At 36.8% G+C, this 21,629-nt stretch overlaps 1 protein-coding gene and 1 pseudogene across 1 annotated transcript in view; both read left to right on the top strand.

Moving 5' to 3' along the window:
• Window positions 1-21,629, top strand: part of RNF169 (ring finger protein 169) — an 83,593-nt gene that overhangs the window by 29,662 nt on the left and 32,302 nt on the right. Inside the window, 1 exon segment of the mRNA XM_024762007.1 lies at window positions 28-101. Coding sequence (XP_024617775.1) covers window positions 28-101 — 74 coding nt within the window.
• Window positions 12,448-13,361, top strand: LOC112411113 (glyoxalase domain-containing protein 4 pseudogene; annotated as a pseudogene).

Here is a 21,629-nt window from a genome sequence, read left to right as displayed (position 1 = left end):
AAGTGTTTTCTTTTCCCTTTCCTGCAGAGTTTATATTCAGAGCACCAATCAAATTAAGCAAGCCTGGGGAACTTCGTGAGGAATATGAAAGCCTGAGAAAGGTACAGTATAACAGTATACATATCATTATGCCATTCATTTTCTTAAAGTTAATTGAAATGATGACATTAAAGAATGCTTAGTGGGATTTTTGATTTACTAGGGATTTTTAAAATTTATAATGCGGAGCCTGTCTTTCTGTACCCTACCTTATACTGGTCTAGTTAGATTCTGTAGCTGTAATGGAAGTAGAGTAAACCTTAACTCAGAACCCCTTTTAAGCTGTCCTTTCAAAGATGAAAATGTAGCTCACACGGCCTATCACACACCTGCTGCAATAACTGGCCACCAAGAGTGGTATTCTTGGCATTTAAATGTTAGATAAAATCTAACATTTAAGCTTTAATAATAATAGCTTGTCTTATTTTTCTTTATCTTGCAAGGTTCCTCTAATTACATGTAGCTGGTATTATCTTTTACTGCTTTCACTCTCTTAAGTACTCCAGAAGAACTGTAACTTAGACTAAGGGTAGTGGAATAATTTTCTAGTTAGGGAACGTTTACCATTGGGAAAGCTTTTAGCTGTGTCCACATCATCTTATTCTTGATGTTTTCAAGCTAATAGTCTGGGAATCACTTGGAAGATTAAGACTTCAGAAAGACTGGTAATAAGAAGTATGTTATAAGATTTGTATCATCCTTCCCTAGCCCTCTCCCTGAACCACCATCCCTTACCCAAGTTCATAAACGATTAGATAATCATTCTACATGTAGATATTTAATGTTTTATAAAGGCAAATAATCCACTTAATCAGACATCATCATAAAACAGAGGCAAGACAGTAACATTATGGTGGCATTTTAGACTGAATGAAAAAGATCAGTATTTAATAAGGTCATGTTAAAAAGAAAAGATAAAAAACTGTGCTTAATTACTGTATATTCTTTAATCTTTTCTTTTAAATGAGAGTGTCAAATGTTGACTTGGGTCCTCATGCTCCTTTTGTATTGGTGTTGTGAGTTTTTTGTTTTTCGTTTTAAATCAGTTACAAAGCTTTTTTCTACATAGAAACAAATTATTCTCGGGGGCTACATCAAAAGAACCACAGATTTCTCTTAAATAAAATTCCAGAATATGCAGATATTTAGTTTTAATATAACTTTTCAGAAACTTGGAGAATATGGAAATTTTGAAGCTGTCAGCTTGAAGATAATGAGAAAACAGGGACTTAGAGGTAGAAAAAGGAGGTAAAGCAGAAGGCATAGTGAGTGGAGAGATTTTTTATAAGCCTTGGGAGAGAGAAGGATACCTTGGGGAACTGTTCTTTCATCCTGTTAAGAATGAGGGACAAGAAAAGTCGCTTTTAAAAGCGACTGATAGCATAATGCTGTTGAGTGAAGCTAGGATAATCTCATTCTGTATAAACTGGATTGGGTTTGAAAAACACTCACCTGTGTCATTTGTGTTAAATAAACGTTAAATAGGTTTCCCCCCACCCATACTCCAAGTACCCAGGTTATCCTACACTCATTGTATAACCTGGAAAATGGAAATCCAAGTCATAAAATCAAAAGGCACTAATATGGCATACCCATATAATGGAATGCTATTCAGCAATAAGAAGGAATGAACCACTGATACATGCTACCAGATGGATGAGCCTCAAAAAGATGCTAAGTGAAAGAAACCAGATAAAAGAGACCACATATTGTATGTTTCCATTTATAGAAAATGTCTAGGAATAGACAGAAGTATAGAGACAGACAGTAGATTAATGGTTGATTGAGTAGGGATGAGAATGGGGATTAACAGTAAATGATCATGAGTGATTTTATTACAGCGATGAAGATTTCTAAAACTGATTTATGGTGTGTTCCACAACTTCGTAAATTTACTAAAAATCATCGAATTATATACTTGAAATGGATGAAATATATAATATGTAAAAATATGCCTCGATAAAGTAAAAAAAATTAAGGCACTAGACATTTGGATGGAGAACTTGATAAAAAAGATGTCTCAGAATGCATATTTTCTGAAACAAAACAAATATATGATTATCTAGATGAATCCCTAGAGGAGGGAGATGTTTAAAAGTTTCTACTGAGCAAGCGATGGAAATTAATTCTATATAACTCATCATTACTAATTTGACGTGTAATACACTATTTAGTATACTTTATTATTTTGTTTAAATGACAGTAAAAACCTTTATAAGGGCTACAAAACGTTAACAGGAAATTTTATTCCCCTAATTCTTGTTCTTTTAAAAGATATTTGCTTACTAATCATAGATCCCTCTACCCATGGTGTAGTGTTATGCTCACTGAGGTTACTATGTTTCTAAATTTTATGATTCTATAAATAGGCTTATATTTCTAAATACGTTTAAAATTTTCTTCCTGCCATGTGTTGTAGTTAATTTTGTCTTTTTTATGCAGGAATATGCAGAGCAAAATGTGAAAGTTCTCCTTTTTCTTATTTTCCACTTTCTTCCCCAGAGATAATGAGTGTCAACAGTTTAGTGTATATCCTAGATCCTTTATATATTTACACACACACACACACACACTCACACATATGCTTTAGTCTTTTTTAGTATAAATAAGATCATGATGTATATTCATTTATTCATCATATATTTATTATGTCCTTACTGTGTGCCAGGTACTAAGAATATGATGCTGAAGAAGACACCCAAGGTTCTTGACCTCAGGGAGGTTTCATTCTAGTGGGGAAGATGTACAGTAAATAAGCAAAAAAAATTTAATATATATTAATAAAGCAGGGTAAGAAGAGTTAGAGGGGAGTGGAAGGGAAACTTGAGACACAAAAAGACTGTTTTTGATACAGTGATGAGGGAAAGTCTCAGAGAAGGCAACATTTAAGTTGCTACCTGAAAGAGATGAGGGAGCAAGCCAAGTAAACTTATGAGGAAAGAGCATTCCCAGCAAAGAGAACAGCAAATGCAAAGGCCCTGAGATAGAAACAAGTTTGACTTGTTTAAGGAACACTGTGGCTGGAACTGAGTGTACATGTTGTGGAAGGGTGGAAGGGTGGTTTGGGGATTTGGTAAGATGTGAGTTGGAAGAGATAGAGGGCCAGATCAAAGAAGGCCTAGTTGCTTGGTAAGGACCTTAAATTTATTTTAAGTGTGATGGGAAGCCAGAAATATGATCCGAATTATACTTTTAAAAGGTCTCTGGTTGTTGTGTGGGGAATAAACTGTAATGGGTCTAAGAATTAGGAATTGGATTTACTGTGAATAGTAGAGACCCCAAAATAGTGACTCAAATAAATTAGGAGTTTTACTTTTCTCCAGTAACAAAAAGCTGGAGGTAAGCTGCCCAGGGCTGATTATGGCAGCTCTAGGACATCAGGGATGCAGGCTCCTTTTTGTTCTTCTGTTTAGACATCTTCAAGTGTGCCTGTCTCCTTGTGATGTGGATCAACCATCGTTGATCCTTCTGTAGAATGCCATCTAGACAGAAGGTAAGGCAGAAGGGCCTATGTCAGCTGAATTGGGTCTTTTAAAGAGCCTTCTCCAAAGCCGTACTGAGTGACTTCACCTGTATTTTGTAGTTGAGTGTCACAGACTCCCTCTAGCTGCCAGGAAAGCTGGGAAGCATAGTGTTTTAGCTGGGTACATTAACTTCCTAAGTAAAATTAGGGTTCTTTTATTTACTTATTTTTATAAATTTATTTTTTTTTATTTTTGGCTGCATTGGGTCTTTGTTGCTGCACGCGGGCTTTCTCTAGTTGCAGCATATGGGGGCTACTCTTCGTTGCAGTGCACAGACCTCTCATTGTGGTGTCTTCTCTTGTTGCAGAGCATGGGCTCCAGGCGCGCAGGCTTCAGTATTTGTGGCTCGCAGGCTCTAGAGCTCAGGCTCAGTAGGTGTGGCGCACGGGCTTAGTTGCTCCGTGGCATGTGGGATCTTCCCAGACCAGCGATCGAACCCGTGTCCCCTGCATTGGTAGGCGGATTCTTAACTGCTGCACCACCAGGGAAGTCCCTAGGGTTGTTTTAGTAAGGAATGAAAGAATGAATACTGGGTAGGCAGCTAGGCTGTCTCTGCCTCATGGGACAAGAATGGAAATAAGACCAATTAGAACACTTCTGGAGTAAGCAATGGGTTGGGTTTAACGAGGGTTAGGATTTTACCAAAAGTATGACAGAGGGAATGATGCTGTGGACTTGAAGGTGTATACGAGGAAGTTGTTGTAGTTTTGGACTGTGGTTATTTTAAAGAGGTTGTTTGAGGAAGGAATTGAGGACATGATGGACAATGAGAGTGGTAGAGTCAGTAGACTAGAAGTTTTGATGGTGTTAAAGAATTATAAAAGTAGGGTGACTAGCATATAAGTAAAGTTGGAAACCTAGAAGTCGTCGTCTAAATGTGAGAGGGTTAAATGTGAGACTGGGTGGTGGTTTAGTTATCGAACATGACAGGGTTTAGGGTATGATTATGGGAGGAGGTAACTGAAGTAGGATGGAAGAAAAGATTTATCTAGAAGGAAGTGAAGAAACTGAGAGAATATACTGATACTGAAATCTTCAGGAATATCACTGGAGTAGCTGGGCAGAAACTTAAGTGCCAAGGTTTTCTGTGAATAAGGGGAGTTGACAGGTGACTACCTCAAAGAGGGGTTGTGGGTATTACAGTCTGATGGTAAATACTTCATAGAAGCTAGGAATTTTGAGGAATAATGTGATCTATTCTGTAGCCAGTTTTTTTTTTTTTCCCTCTAACAATATGTGCTTTTTTTGTGGAGGGGCCGCAGGTGCTTTCATATAGGTACTTTTTTCATACTGAATGGTATTTCATAGTGTGGATGAGGCATAATTCACTTAACCATTGATCATTTAAATTGTTTTCCATTTCCCCCAGTTTTGAAGAGATGTTGCACTAAACACACATGAACATATCTGAGCAAATACTGCCTTTAAGTTAGATTGCTAGAAGTGAAAGTGCAGGTCAGATTGTATATACACTTTGTATTTTAGTGGATATTCAAAAGACTTCTTTCAACTTAACTCTCTTACCAACAGTAAAAGAGAGTCCCTTTTCTTTAAATCTTTGCTAAGCCTTTATCATTATTTTTAATATTTTGCTATCTGCTGAATAAAATATCTCATTGTTTTAATTTACATTGCCCTGGTTACTAGAGAGGAGGAGCATCTTGTGCTTACTGGCCATTTACAGGTTTTCTATGAATTGCTTACTTATAACCTTTAGGTGTGAAAACTAGTTCCATCTTTTGGATGTTTGTGATCTTGATTGCTAATGGCATGCTATATTTTCTGTGCTTTTATAGATGTATTCTATTAAAAAGAAGTTTTCTGACATTTTATGGTGTTTTAAGTAGAAGGAGAAAATTAGCATGTGCTCAGTCCTCCATCTTGTTACATTGATTGGGGAAAGAATTTTGTTATATTCATTCTTGAATATTTATATTCTTATTATATATTTTTTGAATTTTATTTTTTTATACAGCAGGTTCTTATTAGTCATCAGTTTTATACACATCAGTGTATACATGTCAATCCCAATGGCCCATCTTGTTATATTCTTGTCTGCAGTAAATATATGTTGAAATGAAAAAATAAGTTTTATGGAGAAATTATTTCAATATTGATCTCTTTATGGTTCTCATCTATATAAGATTGACTGTTAGTCATTTTGTGTTTTGAAATAATTGATTCATCCCTATAAATTCTATTTATTGGTTGCATTAAGCTTATTATTTACACCATTATTCCTTCTGCTTATGCAGTTTGTTATGTGCTTAACTTTGACCACATGGTTAAATAATAGTTGCTTTATATTAGATTTTGGAAACATATAATCCAGCATGCCCTTGTTTGTCTTCTTTGAATCATTAGACTCTGAAAGGTTAAAGGTAGGGGGAAAAAAACAGCCTTTGCTTCTAGACTGCTTATCTCCCTGGTTTCTGTAGTGGGAAAGATGAACTGCTTTTGATAATTCTGCGGATCACATGAGTGGTTTAGGCTTTCTCTGAATTGGTTTACTGACCTATCCATTTTCTTTTTTCTCCCTCACCACTGGTTCGTTTTTGAGGAGTATTTTCTCCCCATTGCTGGCTGAATTATTCAAGTAGTAAGCATGCAGTTCTAGTCCTTAGCCAGAGCACAGAGTAATCAGATACAGTCAATGGGTTACTGAAGTGAGTAATGACTCTATAAGGCAGACATTAACTTTTCTGAAGGAGTTTTTTAAAGGTAAGTAAACTTTTAGGGCCTAATTATCTTTGAAATAATATATCTTTAAAGTTCCTTTTATTATTTTTCTGCCATAAACTGTAAAATATAGTGTACTTTATTATTAAAGCTTGAACATTTCACTTAAATCTGTTTGGCTGTACAGTGTATCATGAGCTGAATATTGAGCTGGCCTTTCCCTTATTTTTTTAATTTACTTATTTTAAAAGAAACTTGTATTTATTAAAATATATTCTGTTGCACCATGGAAGCAGCAGGTTGTTTGCTTGTTTAAAAATTTTTTTCCTATTAGATTGTGAAATCTTTCAAGATGGATCTGTTTGTTTAGTCTCTTTAACTCTCCACCACATCTAATATAATATCTTGCACTTATTTATTACATACGGATTGAATTGTTCATCATCCAGTTTCAAAGCCCCTTCTTTTAAGAGAAATGACTTGTGTAAGGATATACAGCTGGTTCATGATAGAACTAGATGTATTTTAAGATTTCTAGAGTTCTTTTTACTACATTATTTTCTATGCTTCTTCCTCTGAAATGTCAATATGTAATCTTTGAGGAAATGCATGCTTGGGTATGTGCTGATGTGCATCTTTCTAGAATAAGAAATAAATACAGAATCTCATAGTACATCTTTAAGAGCAGGTAAGCTGTATGATACTAAGAAGGAGAAACTCTCAAAAGAATAAGTTTTAATTTTGACTGCACGAGGGAACAACTGTTTAGTTTATAGGATGTTCAAAATCTGAAAGTGTTAACGTTATTTACAACTACCCAGACAAGGAGAAACAACTTTATCAAGTTATATGCTTTTCAAAGAAAACAACACATTTGGGAAGTACAAAGCATCAAATTTAGTTAGAATTGCAGGTTATTCATGTTATATCTGTAATGTCCTGGTTTTCCTTGTCTCTTTCATTTATGAGAGGAGACGATCAATAGTTATAAGATTACTACATTAATATAATATTTTATATGGTTTAGAGACTAGTTTAAATAAAATCATTTCAGTGCTCCTTGAAAGCCAAATGAGAGAATTTTCTAGAAATAGTCACAACTCTTCTGTCCCTTGTACAAAATAAAACATTTTGTTAAAGTATCTGATTAGTGAAGCTTATAGTAAATTTAAACAGCTTTATTTTTTCTTATTTATAAAAGGAAGCAGAATTATAAAATTCTGTGAATTGTAAAAAGAAAAACAATTATAAAAAGATTTAAAGGAGAAAGGGAAAATTACCAGTAATTCTGCCACCTAATAACCATATTTAAATGTTTATTGTATTTTTTTCTAGTCAAATTGTTTTGTTTATAATACCAATCTCCAATAGCTTGAAATAAAAATTTCCTGTTGAACTGTATGTCACTCTCTTTAAGAACATCCTGTTTTTCATTAAAGTAATTTCTAAACCACTCTAAGTGTTCGACCTTCTGCTTAACACTCAGATGGGTTTTTGGAAAGGCCAGGTCACCAGCTCCATGAAGTGGCGAGTTGATCCTTGTTTTGGAAAATCCTCCAGGTATTTATCCAGAAATATATGTTAATGAGATTCTGAACCCTTATCATCAAAACCTGCTTCATTGTTAATTGGGACTCCCACAGGTTCTCCTCTTTTGTCCATTGGCTCATCTCTTCAGAATCATTCTGAAAGGACTGTTCATTGACTGTGGCTAACTGCTTAGCAGATTCCACAATCCAAAGTGAAGGTGTTGTCTCTGTGTGTCAGGTGCCTCTTTAGTAACTGCCTTAAGCCCAAAAATATTAAGCCTCTTGCCTTTGAATATATTTTTCCTAAAACTTGTTCTGAGATCAGTGGTCTTAAGATCAGGTTGAAGATCCTGACCAACATCATCATCATCAGCTCCTTCATCAAACTGCATCTGATTCACTAGTCTTGTACTAACTCTAGCTGTGGCAGGCAGATCTGGCAACTTTCGTAGCTGATATGATGTTACTGAAACTAATTTTAGGTCTTTTGCCCTCTTTCTGTGCCCTTGAGTCTTCCTTGTGCTGCTGGAGCAGCTCTGACTTGGTCATCTGCTTGTCAAAAGGGATAGTCTGCAACAGCAGGTGCAGCCACCACCAACTCAGGACTCAGGGATTCACTTCTCTTTTGGGGGCATCTTCTGGAGCTTTTTGAAGCCTGCTAGTTGTAGCCGCCACACTTTTAAGTTGTCTTCTGTTGGGTGGCTTTGTTGTTTGTACATTTACTGTGCTTTCAACTTTCATGCCCTTAATAATATTTATCAAGTCTTTTTTCTTATTCTTCTTTACACTGTCTTGGCTGTCTCTCCCCTTGGAATCTCATGGATTGGAGCCAAATGCTTATTTTTCTTGCTGTAGATCATGCTGTTAGTACCAAAGTATCTTTGGATATTATTTTTTTTGTTCTGACCATTATACTCAGAGAAGGGAATAGCACAAATTGCAGCTACCAATTCCTCTGGGCCTCCAGAGCACAAAGGGAGGTGGGAAAGGGGGCAGAGGGGTAGGGAGCCCCACACTCTTGGAAACATTGTGGGGAAACAAGCTGAAATGGGAATACAGTGGGGGTAGTGCATCCTCTGCCAAACATGCCCCACCCCCATTACGCTTAGTGAACAAGTCAGACAGAGAGAGACCAGTACTGTATGATTTCACTTATATGTGGAATCTAAAAAACAAATGAACAGACATAACAAAACAGAAACAGTTATAGATACAGAGAACAAACAGGTGGTTGCCAGAAGGGAGAGGGGAGGAAAGAAATAGGTGAGGGAGATTAAGAGGTACAGACTTACAGTTGCAGAACAAATGAGTCATGAGTATGAAATGTACAGTGTGGGGAAATATAGTCAATAACTATGTAATATCATTGTATTGTGACAGATCGTAACTAGATTTATCATGGTGATCATTTTGAGTACAGAAATATTGAATCACTATGTTGTGTAACAGGAACTAGCATAGTGTTGTAGGTCAGTTGTACTTCAAGAACAAACAAGCAAACTTACAGAAAAAGAGATGAGATTTGTGGTTACCAGAGGCAGGAGGTGGTGGGAAAGGGAATTGGATGATGACAGTCAAAAGGTATAAAGTTCCAAGTTATAAGATAAATAAGTACTAAGGAGGTAATGTACAACATGATAAATATAATTAACACTGCTGTATATGAAAGTTAAGAGAGGGACTTCCCTGGTGGTGCAGTGATTAAGAATCTGCCTGTAATGCATGGGACACAGGTTCGAGCCCTGGTCCAGGAAGATCCCACATGCCGCAGAGCAACTAAGTCCATGTGCCACAACTACTGAGCCTGTGCTCTAGAGCCCACGAGCCACAACTACTGAAGCCCGCATGCCATAACTACTGAAGCCCACGTGCCTAGAGCCTGTGCTCCACACAGGAGAAGCCACCACAATGAGAAGCCTGTGCACTGCAATGAAGAGTAGCCCCTACTCACTGCAACTAGAAAAAGCCTGCATGTGGCAACGAAGACCCAATGCCCCCCCCAAATAAATAAATTAATTAATTTTTTTAAAAAAAGAAAGTTAAGAGTAAATCCTGAGTTCTCATCACAAGGAAAAAAATTTTTCTTCTTTAATGTTGAATCTGTATGAGATGATGGATGTTCTCTACACTTATTGTGGTAATCATTTCATGATGTATGTAAGTCAAATCATTATGCTACACTTTGAACTTGTACAGTGCTGTATGTCAATTGTATCTCAGTAAAACTGGAAGGAAAAATGTTTATCATAAACTTAAGCTTAAGACTTTTTACAGAATAGATTTAGGATCACACTTTACATGCCCTTTTTACTGACTGTTTTGTTTAACATATCATATGAAGCTTTCCATATCAGTGTATTTTGATCCATGCCAACATTTTTAATGGCTGTATAAAATAACAGAAAATATCATCGTGATATATTACATGCGTGCCAATATTTTACTTAAAGCCAAACCATTCAAGAATCAGAAGTCACTTTTAAAAATATGATATTTTAAAAAGATTCCACAAGATAATTTTAAAAATTTCCCATCTCTATCCAAATCTGTGTAAAAATTCACAGGTAATCCACTTTCAGTAAAATTGCAAGCTTGGCTTTATTTTTCTGGATTCAGATGAGAGTTTAAAACCTCATTTGCTGCTTACATTTGAGAGTCCACTTTTTGTTTGTTTATGTCAAACTTTAAAAAAAAATTGCAGGTGCTCAGTAAATCACAATACAAATGATGTGGCTATTTCGCCCTTAGCTGAGAGGCAGTTTATTAAAGTGCTTAAGAGCCATCTAAGTTCAAATCCTGACTCTCCATGTGAATTTGGGCAAGTTAGTTCATCTCTCCATTTCTTAGTTTCCTGGTCTGTAAAGTGGACCCCATAGTACCTAGCTTAAAGGGTTATTGTGAAATAGTGCCTGGTACATAGTAATCCATATATAAGAATTATTATTCTTCTTTAAAATTTGGAATTAAAAAAAATCTAGCACAGGGCTTCCGTGGTGGCGCAGTGGTTGGGAGTCCGCCTGCCGATGCGGGGGACGTGGGTTCGTGCCCCGGTCCGGCTGGACCCGTGAGCCATGGCCGCTGGGCCTGCGCGTTTGGAGCCTGTGCTCCGCAACGGGAGAGGCCACAACAGTGAGAGGCCCACATACCGCAAAAAAAAAAAAAAAGAAAAGAAAAAATCTAGCGCAAAGTAACCCCCCTCCATTACTGCCATTTTTTAATTTGTTCATTTGAGTGAGAAGTGGCTGACTGTCAAAAAGTCATGGTTGGAAGCTGGAAAGTTAGTGGTATGAACCATAAATGATTCCCAGTTTTCTTGAACTTTGGACAGTGAAGACCTGTCTTTGCCTTTTCATAATCAATGTTTTAGAGCTCTTACTTTATACTTCTTGTGAGTGCACGCCCCTTCATTTAGCCTTTTAACTTGGCAACTAAACATATGACTTAGTATCTGCTGGTTCAATTTATGTATAAACTTGAATGCTTAAAATTAATTTTATATGCATTTCTGTAGAGCACATGTAATAATTTAAAACCTATATTGAAGTAATTTAAAACACTTTATTACATAAAGGAGAAAATTTGTAAAATGTTATATTGGCATAAATATTTAAATATACTTTATTCTAAACATAACATTTAAATTGAAAGGTGTTTAAGAATTTAAAGTGAAGAGAGCATAGTGTTACCAGTTTGTTAAAATTAGGTAAGAATCATAAGAGCAAATAGTTGCTTTGGTGCTATTTATGTGATTGTTCAAGTAGAAGTCATGGCTTTTGCCTTGTATGCAAGATTTGCTATGATTTCTGGACTCTGTGAGATGGAAACTTCAAGTAGTCCTTACTTACCCCAAACACTTTCTTTTTGTGGGTAGCATCAGCAGTAGTCACCAATTAGACCCTATATAAGTAGTAACTGTTAGTATCAAATGAGAGCCTAGGAACCAGATGGAAGATGCAAAGCATTGATCACTATAGATACCAAAGTATTGAAATGTTCTGATATTAATTTGAATATCTAACAAGTTCATCATGGTCTGGAGCAGTGTTTCTGAAGCAGTGTTCCCCAACTTTATCAGCTTATAATATATATTCTTTTCATAACCCCCTTAATAATTTAAAATATTGTTAATGTCTTCTATTAAAGAATAAGCCCTAGATAAGCAACAAAAATGTATTCAACCTATTTATTGAGGTATTTAGTGGGTAGAACCTTATGGACTATAAGTATATGATTTGTTAGATTGTTAAAAATATATTGAAAATTAAAGTTTTCCATCACTACCTTTGTGAATCCTCTTAAGGGTCTGGGGTCCCAGTTTGAGAACCTTTGGCCCAGAGATAACTAGAAAATGTAGGAAATGAGTTATATATGTATAACTCATATAATTTACTATATGTTTTTATATATAATATTTTATAGGAAAAATCTGTTAGTTGTGTGTTAGGGGAAAGATTAAGGAAACACCATGAGGCTAGAAGGTCCTACAACTCTCACAAATTATTTCTGTAGTCTACTATCAGAGGGTGGTGGACCATTTTACCAATTTAGATACGAAAATGAGAAAATTATGGATGCATGAGCCTCTAATCTTTAAAGTGCCATTGGGATTACTGTGCTGGTGTCACCTGTGGGCAGCGCGGCGCTGTATGCGTGAGGGGTGGGTAGTGTAGGTGGTCATGGCGACTCTCAGGGCTCTGCACTTCATGTTCAAAGTGGGAAACCACTTCCAGATGGTGTGTTTCTATTGTGATGTCCTGGGGATGAAGGCCTTATGATGGGAAATGGAGTAAATCAGTGATAGAATTTGGACCTGAGGATGATCATTTTGTTGCAGAACTGACTTACAGTTATGGCATCGGAGACTGTAGCTTGGCAGTGACTTCATGGGTATCACGCTTGCTTCTAGCCAGGCTGTCTGCAAAGCCAGGAAGCTGGAGTGGCCACTCAATGAAGTCGCAGTAGGTGTCTTTGAAACCAAAGCCCCCAGAGGATATAAATTCTATTTGCAGAACCACAGTCCACCTCAGTCAGATCCTGTATTAAAAGTAACTCTAGCAGTTTCTGATCTTCAGAAGTCCTTGAACTACTGGTCTAATCTGCTGGGAATGAAAATTTATGAAAAAGATGAAAAGAAGCACAGAGTTTTGCTGGGCTATGCTGATAACCAGTTTAAGCTGGAGCTACAGGGCATCCAGGGGGCAGTTGATCATGCAAGCAGCTTTTGGACGAATTGCCTTTTCTTGCCCCCAGAAAGAGTTGTCAGACTTAGAAGACTTGATAAAAAGGGAGAATCAGAAGATTCTGACTCTCCTCGTGAGTCTGGACACTCCAGGGAAAGCAACAGTGCAAGTGATCATTCTGACTGACCCTGATGGACATGAAATTTGCTTTGTGGGGGAAGAAGCGTTTTGAGAACTCTCGAAGATGGATCCAGAGGGAAGCAAATTGTTGGCTGATGCAATGGCAGAAGTTAAAAGAGATGAATGGTTTGCTCCACAAAATAAACCAAAGGCTTCAGGTTAACTGAAGACATCACGTGGAACAGGCGTTAGTGATTCCTGTCAAACACCTGTGAGGCCTGATGTGTGATAAATGCTCTCGCAACTTGATGGTTTCCTATACAGGCAAAGAGGCTGGAGTGGTGAAAATTTGTGTATTTTAACCTTTGAGAGCTCTGATATATTTTAGAGAGAAAATCCTATCATTATCAGTCCATTTAGAGGAGAACTCTTGCTGACATCTGCGCCGTCACTGTAAGGGCATATTCTGTGTGTGACTGTGTTAGATTAGTAATAAATTCTTCTCCAGCCTGGGACAGCTATATGGAACATTATCTTTGGTTGGGGATGAAGGGAATTTTGATAAGCATGTAGATTTAATGAGAACAATTAAATCCAAATTTTTAAAAAATGCCATTGAGCAGCACTCTTCCCACCAGCCCTGTGTTCATGGCACTGTCGGGTTGGTTACCTTTTATGGTGGAATTGAGAGAAGCTCCCCAAAGCATGGGGACTGGTAGAGTCACCAAAATAGGTATAGTTTGTATTGCAGAGAATATTAGTTGGAAGACCTTTTGAAAATTGATTAGTCCCATCACATCTTTCATTTCAATCACATTCTTATAGAATCTAAGCACCATGCAAACAACTTTGTCATTTTTGATCAGGGCTGTATCCTCAGCACTAAAAGCAGTGCCTAACACACAGACTGTAGTGCTCTGTAAATATCTGTGGAATTAAACTTATTGAATACAGGCCCTATGTCCAGAACTAAAGTGGGAGGGGGGAAATCAAGGATGAATAGCATGGTTCCAAGGTTGATAGAAGCTCATAGTGTCTGAGGGAAGGGAAATTTGAAAACAAGCAATTGGACACAAGCAATTTGTGTTAAAAATCCGTGATAGAAAGAAGTATGTTCTGGATGTTATGAAATGTATTTTAAAATATTTCATTTGAAACAGTGTGGTGTATATGTGTTTCGCTTTAAACTCTAAGGATGGCTAGTTAACATTGAAGTACTAATAGGGAATACATACTCTGGAGTAGTTACTTAGCATTTGAGAGACTATAATCAGAACTTTCTCTGCATAGGCTCCTATAAGCCCTTCAATTATTTCTATAATCACCCAGCATCTGAGGTTTTTTAACTTGCATAATGGATGTTATAAATGATTTCTAAATTTTTAATTTGTGTAATATTTAAACAAATATAAAAAAACAATAAAATGAACAATAAAACCCCTGTATCATCACTCAGATTCTACAATTATGAAGATAAATAATTTTTCATGGTGAAATGAGTATTATTCAAGATATATGGATTAGCTACAAATATTCTATAGGCATCTCCACCCTTCCATGAACAGGATTTAAGAATCTAGTGAGCTCAACAGTCTATTCCTTTGACGGCACCTTGCCCTATGGCTAGGAATTCTGTTTGCTCCTGTGTTTAGCTGTTAGACAGTTCAACTACCTGATTCTAATTAGAAGACTAGTTGAAGCCTGCTACTAGGATATTGGCTTGAGAAACCTGTCATACAGGTTTTTTTTTTTTTTTTTTTTTTTGCGGTATGCGGGCCTCTCACTGTTGTGGCCTCTCCCGTTGCAGAGCACAGGCTCGGGATACATAGGTTCAGCAGCCATGGCTCATGGGCCCAGCCACTCCGCGGCATGTGGGATCCTCCCGGACCGGGGCACAAACCCGTGTCCCCTGCATTGGCAGGCAGACCCTCAACCACTGCGCCACCAGGGAAGCCCCCAGATTGTTTATTGTAGTATCTAAAAGGATAGAAAGCTAGCTGGAACTTCATGATACTTATATAATAGGTTGTGCTGTAAAATATATATGACATAAAATTTGCCAATTTAACCACTTCAAGTGTACAATTCAGCGGCCTTAAGTACATTCACAGTGTTGTGCAATCAAAACTGCTTTCTTTTTCTGAAATATTTTGATCACTCCAAACAGAAACTGTGTACCCATTAATATCTCCCCATTCTACCACCATCACCCCAGGCCCTAGTAACCTGTAACCTTCTTTCTACAAATTTGCCTATTCTAGATATGTAAGTGGAATCATATTGTATTTGTCCTTTTGTGACCTGGCTTATTTCACTCAGCATAATGTTTTCAAGGTTCATTCACATTGTAACATGTTTTAGTACTACATTCCTTTTTTTGGCTGGATATCCCATTGTATGCATATATCACATTTTGTTGATCCTTTCATCTCCTTCCCACTTTTTGGCTCTTGTGAATAATGCTGCAATAAACATTGGAATACAAGTATCTGTTTGACTCCTGGTTTTATTTTGGGTATATAATTAGGAGTGGAATTGCTGGGTCATGGGAATAATTGAATGTTTAATTTTTTGAGAAATCGTCATACTGTTTTCTACAGCAGCTGCACCATTTTACATTCCTACTAGCAATGTATGAGGGCTCCAATTACTCCATGTTCTTGTTAGCACTTGTTATTTTCTGAGTTTTAAAAAAATAATCATTCTAGTGGGTATCTCGTTAGGTTTTGATTTGCATTTCCCTAATGAATAATGATGTTGAGCCTTTTTTCATGTGCTTATTGACCATTTTATATCTTCTTTGGAGAAATGTCTATTCAAATCTTTTGCTTAGTTTTGAATTGGGTTGTTTGTCTTTTGGTTGTTGAGTTGTAAGTTTTTTATGTATTCTGAATATTAAATCCTTATCAGATACATGATTTGCAAATATTCTCTCCCACTCTATAGGTTGTCTTTTCACTTTTTTGATAGTGTCCTTTGCACAAAAGTTTTTAATTTTGATGAAGTCCAGTTAACCTGTTTGTTCTTTTTGGCATAAGTTGTTTATGCCTTTCTATTTGGCTTTTTTACTCAGCATAATTATTTTGAGATTCATTCACTAATTACATCTATCAATAGTTTATTCTTTTTTATTGCAGAATACTATTTCATTGTATGGGTATGTCACAATTTGTTTATCTATTTGCCCGTTAATAGACATTTGGGTTGTTTCCAGTTCTTGGCTATTACAAATAAAGCTACTGTGAACATTCACATGCAAGTCTTTGTATAGAATAAAATTTTTTTTCTCTTAGGTAAATACTTAGTCATGAGAAGGCTAGATCATATGGTAGGTGTGTGTCCTTTTTTAAGAAACTGCCAAACTTTTCCAAAGTGGTTTTACCATTTTAATTCCTACCAGTAGAGTATGAAAGTTCTGGTTTGTCAACGTTTGCTGTGGTGAGTCTTTTTAATTTTAGCAATTCTAACTGGTGTGTAGTGGTATCTCATTGTGGTTTTAATTTGTATTTCCCTGATGACCAGTGATGTTGAGCATCTTTTCATGTGTTTATTTGTATTTTCTTGCTGTTGAATTTTGAAAGATCTTCAGGTACAAGTCTTAACAGGTATATGCTTTGCAAATATTCTTCTCCCAGTGTGTGTCAGTCTTTTCATTTTCTTAGAGCCTTTTGATGGGTAGAAGTTTTTAACTTTCAAAAAATACAGTTTAGGGCTTCCCTGGTGGCACAGTGGTTAAGAATCCGCCTGTCAATGTAGGGGACACGGGTTCGAGGCCTGGTCTGGGAAGATCCCACATGCCGCAGAGCATTTAAGCCTGTGGACCACAACTACTGAGCCTGCGTTCTAGAGCCCACGTGCCACAACTCCTGAAGCCCCTGCGCCTAGAGCCCATGCTCTGCAACAAGTGAAGCTACTGCAATGAGAAGCGCGCACACCACAACTAAAGTAGCCCCTGCTTGCTGCAACTAGAGAAAGCCGCTCATAGCAACAAAGAACCAAAGCAGCCAAAAATAAATACATTTATTTATTTTTTAAAAAATACAGTTTATACATTTTTTTTCCTTTGTGGATTTTGCTTTTGGTGTTATATCCAAGAATTCTTTTCCCAGCCCAAAGTCACAAAGATTTTCTCCTATGTTTTCTTCCAGACATTTTAGAGTTTTAGGCTTTACATGTAGGTCTGTGATCCATTTTGAGTTTTTATATATGGTGTGTGTATGGATTTCCCAGTTATTCTGGCACCATTTGTTGAAAAGACTATCCTTTCTCCATTGGATTGCCTTTTGCACCTTTGTCAAAAATTAGTTACCCATATATTTATGGGATTATTTCTAAACTCTGTATTGTATCTGTACCATTGATCTGTTTATTTTCACACCAATACCATGCTGTTTTGATTATTGTAGCTTTATAATAAGTCTTGAAATCCATTAGTATTAATCCTCCAGTTTTGTTCTTTTTCAAAGTTATTTTGGCTTCTTGGTTCTCTGTATATCCATCTGAATTTTAGTATTGGCTTGCCAGTTTCTACAAAAAAACTTGCTGGCATTCTGATTGGGATTGCATTGGGTCTATAGATCAATTTGGGGAGAACTGACATCTCAATAATTGAGTCTTCATATCCGTCAACATGGTATTCTTCTGTTTATTTAGGTCTTCTTTAGTTTCTCTTGGCAGTGTTTTGTGGTTTTCACTTTCCAGATATTTTTTCAGATTTATCTTAAGTATTTCACATTTTTGGATATTACTGTAAGTGTTATAATTCTTGCGAGTATGTAAAAATACTGTTGGTTTTTATATTTTGATATTTTATCCTACAACTGTGCTAAACTCATTTAGTAGTTTTAGTAGCTTTTTTGTAGATTCTGGTGGATTTTCTACATGGAGGATCATGTTGTCTGCGCATAATGACTGTTATTATTGGATGACTTACAGATTTTAAAATGATAGTCATCAAGACACTATGGTGTCGGCATAAGGAAAAGACATAATCAGTGGAATAGAGTATAGTCCTGGAATAAACCCACTCATATATAGTGAGTTGATGTTCACAAAGGCACAAAAGTAATTCAGTGGCAAAAGAACAATCTTTTCAACAATGGTGCTGGAACAAAGTGAATATCCTATGAATAAGTAAAAGTCAATCTTGATCTCTCCTTTATACCATATACAAACATTAATTCAAAATGCATCATAGACTAAATGTAAAAGCTAAAACTATACAGAAGAAAACAGAAGAAAAAGTTATTGACCTTGGGGTAGGCAAAGATTTACTAGTCAAGAACCGAAAAAATCCTAATCACAGAAGAAAAAAATGATATTGAATTTTATTAAAGTAAAAAACCTCCACTCATTTAAGAAATAGGCAGAGCAAAGACTGGGAGAAGATATTCTCAAAATGTGTATCTAACAGTGGACTTTTATCCAGAACTTATAAAAAAAAACTCATGCACCTGATAATAAGGTTAAAAAAATAGGATAAAAGGTTTTATTGAAAATAGACACTTCACAAAAGAAGACATGCTACTAAACATATGAAAAGATGCTCAACATAATTAAGCAGCAGGGAAATACTCATTAAAATCACATATAGGATATCCCCTACATCCTCTGGAATAGCTAAAATTAAAAGGCTAAGAATTCCACGTGTCCAAATGAGTATGAGAATGTAAATAAGCTGGAACTCTCATGCATTGTTAGTGGGAATATAATCCTCCCTCGGTATTTGTGGGGGAATGGTTCCAGAAACCCCGTGGATACCAAAATCCATGGATGCTCAAGTCCCTTATATAAAATCGCAGAGTACAGTTGGCCTTTGGTGTCTGTGAGATTGGTGTACATGGGTTCCACCAAAGACAGATTGATTTTTGACCTGTGGTTGGTTAAATCCACTGATGGTGGAACCCACGGATGTGGAGGGCTGTGTAAAATGGTATAACCTCCATGGGAAACATTTTGGCAGTTTATAAATTTAAACATATACTTACTACTTGACCCAGCAATTCCACTTGTAGCTGTTTAGACAAGCAAAAAAACATCTGTTCACAAAAAGACATGAATGTTCATAACAGCTTTATAACAGCCCCAAACTGAATACAACCCAAATGTACAATACTTGAATGGATAAACAAATTGTGGTATATTCATACAATGGAATATAACTCATCCATAAAAGGAATATAATATAATAAACTTAGTAACATGGATGAATATCAAAAATATGCTGTGAATGAATCCTGACATAAAGGAATATATGCTTTATGATTTTATAACAGGCAAAACTAATCTGTAGTCATAGTTATAAGATTAAGGGTTGCTTAGGGCTGAGTGGCATGGGAGATTGATTACTAGTGGGTTTTTTTTTGTCATTTGTCTTTGTTTTTGTTTTTGTCTGTGCTGCAAGGCTTGTGGGATCTTAGTTTCCTGACCAGGAATCGAACCTGGGCCCTCGGCAGTGAAAGCACAGAGTCCTAGCCACTGGACTGCCAAGGAATTCCCACTAGTGGGTTTGAAGGGACTTTTTTGGGTGGTAAAAATGTTCTGTATCTTGATTAGGGTTACACTTACATGGATATATACATTTGTCAAAATTCATCGAGCTATGCATTCCATGTGATCATTTTATCGTATGTAGATTATGCCTTAACATAGTTGATCTTTTAAAAATCAGTTCAAAGTGGATTGTAGATCTAAATGTGAAAGGTCAAATAATAAGCTCCTTAAAGATACCATGAGAGAATTTCTGAAATGGGATATAAAAAACACTAATGTTAAACTGTATTAAAACCTGGAGCATCTTGTCTTTAAAAGGCACTAACAGGAGAGTGAAAAAGGCAAGCGGGCTTCCCTGGTGGTGCAGTGGTTGAGAGTCCGCCTGCTGATGCAGGGGACACGGATTTGTGCCCCAGTCCGGGAAGATCCCACATGCCGCGGAGCGGCTGGGCCCGTGAGCCATGGCCGCTGAGCCTGCGCGTCTGGAGCCTGTGCTCCGCAACAGGAGAGGCCACAACAGTGAGAGGCCCACGTACCGCAAAAAAAAAAAAAAAAAGAAAGACAAGCTACCGTGAGAGGGGGAAAAAAGTGTGGGTGGGTGTATGTATGTATCTTGTAGGTATATTTTTTTTCTTGAAAACTGCCTCATATTCAAAAAATATAAATAACTCCTACAAATTACTAGGGAAAATCCCAAATATTTTAAAGGAGAAAGGGCAACGATGTGAAGAGGCACATCATAAAAGAGAATTTCCAAATAGTCAATAAAGACATGAAAAGCTGCTCTAGATCTTTAGTCATCAGAGAAATGCAAATTGAAGTCATAATGCAGTATCAATATATATGCACTGAAATGGCTAAAATAGACAATACTGTTAACAAGGTTGAGAGCAACTGTCATTCTGCTACATTGCAGGTTGGGGTGGGAGTGTAATTTGTACAACCAATTTGGGGAAACTATGGCAGTGTACCCGTGCGTTATGACTAAACAGCTTCTCTTTTAGAATATACCGCACAGAACAGTATGTGTATCAGGATACATACACAAGAATGTTCATAGCAGTTTATTTGTAAATAGCTACAAATTAATAACTATGCAAATATCCATTAGCAATAGAATTGTTGTTTTGTAGTCAAACAATGGAATACTATAAAACAATGAGAAAGAACAACCTACTACATGCAACTACATGGATGAATCTCACAAATGGAATGTTGACTGAAGGAAGACAAATTCAATACATATATAAGATTCCACTTATATAAATTTCAGAAATAGGTGAAATGATTCTTTTTGGTGTGGGAAGCTGGGATCATGGTTACTTTGGGGTGAGGAATAGGCACAAGGGGTACTGGTAATATATTGTTTCTTGATCTGGGTGGTAGTTACATGGATGTGCTTATTTTGTATAATTTGTCATGCTTTACATTTATGATTTGTACACTGTATATAATGCTTTAATTTTTAAAAGTTTATTTTTGGGAATTCACTGGCAGTCCAGTGGTTAAGACTCTGTGCTTCCACTTCAGGGGTTCGATCTCTGGTCGGGGAGCTAAGATCCTACATGCCACGTGGCCTGGCCAAAAAAAAAAAACCAAAAACGTTTATTTATAAAAATTAATGATGAAAAAGTAAAGATACTTTGAGGAAAAAAATTACATTGTACTCTTGATAGTGTGGCTGAGAATGAGATTACTGTACAGAAATCAATAGTTTTTCTTTAATAATTAGCGTCTAAAAATGGAGGCAGGGACTTCCCTGGCAGTCCAGCGGTTAGGACTCCCGGCTTCCACTGCAGGGGGCATGGGTTCCATCTTTGGTCAGGGAACTAAGATCCTGTGAGCTGCTGGGCGTGGCCAATAAATTAAAAAAAAAAAATGGAGGCAGTAATAAGTATTCCACTTACAGTGGTGGGCGGCTTCACTTGGTACAAGCTGAGATCTCTTTTGTTTTGGCTCCTACTGCTTGCCTCTTGCTTTTAGCTCTAGGGCTTCTCTGTGGTTGCTGCTGCAGTCCCTACCATGAGAACTTACTTGAGCCAGCGTCAGGGGTATTTAACATCCAG

Source organism: Neophocaena asiaeorientalis, unplaced genomic scaffold (genome assembly GCF_003031525.2).
Source record: "Neophocaena asiaeorientalis asiaeorientalis breed wild unplaced genomic scaffold, Neophocaena_asiaeorientalis_V1.1 scaffold263, whole genome shotgun sequence".
Taxonomy (NCBI): Eukaryota; Metazoa; Chordata; class Mammalia; order Artiodactyla; family Phocoenidae; genus Neophocaena; species Neophocaena asiaeorientalis.
This window is presented reverse-complemented; position numbering and strand designations above follow the sequence as displayed.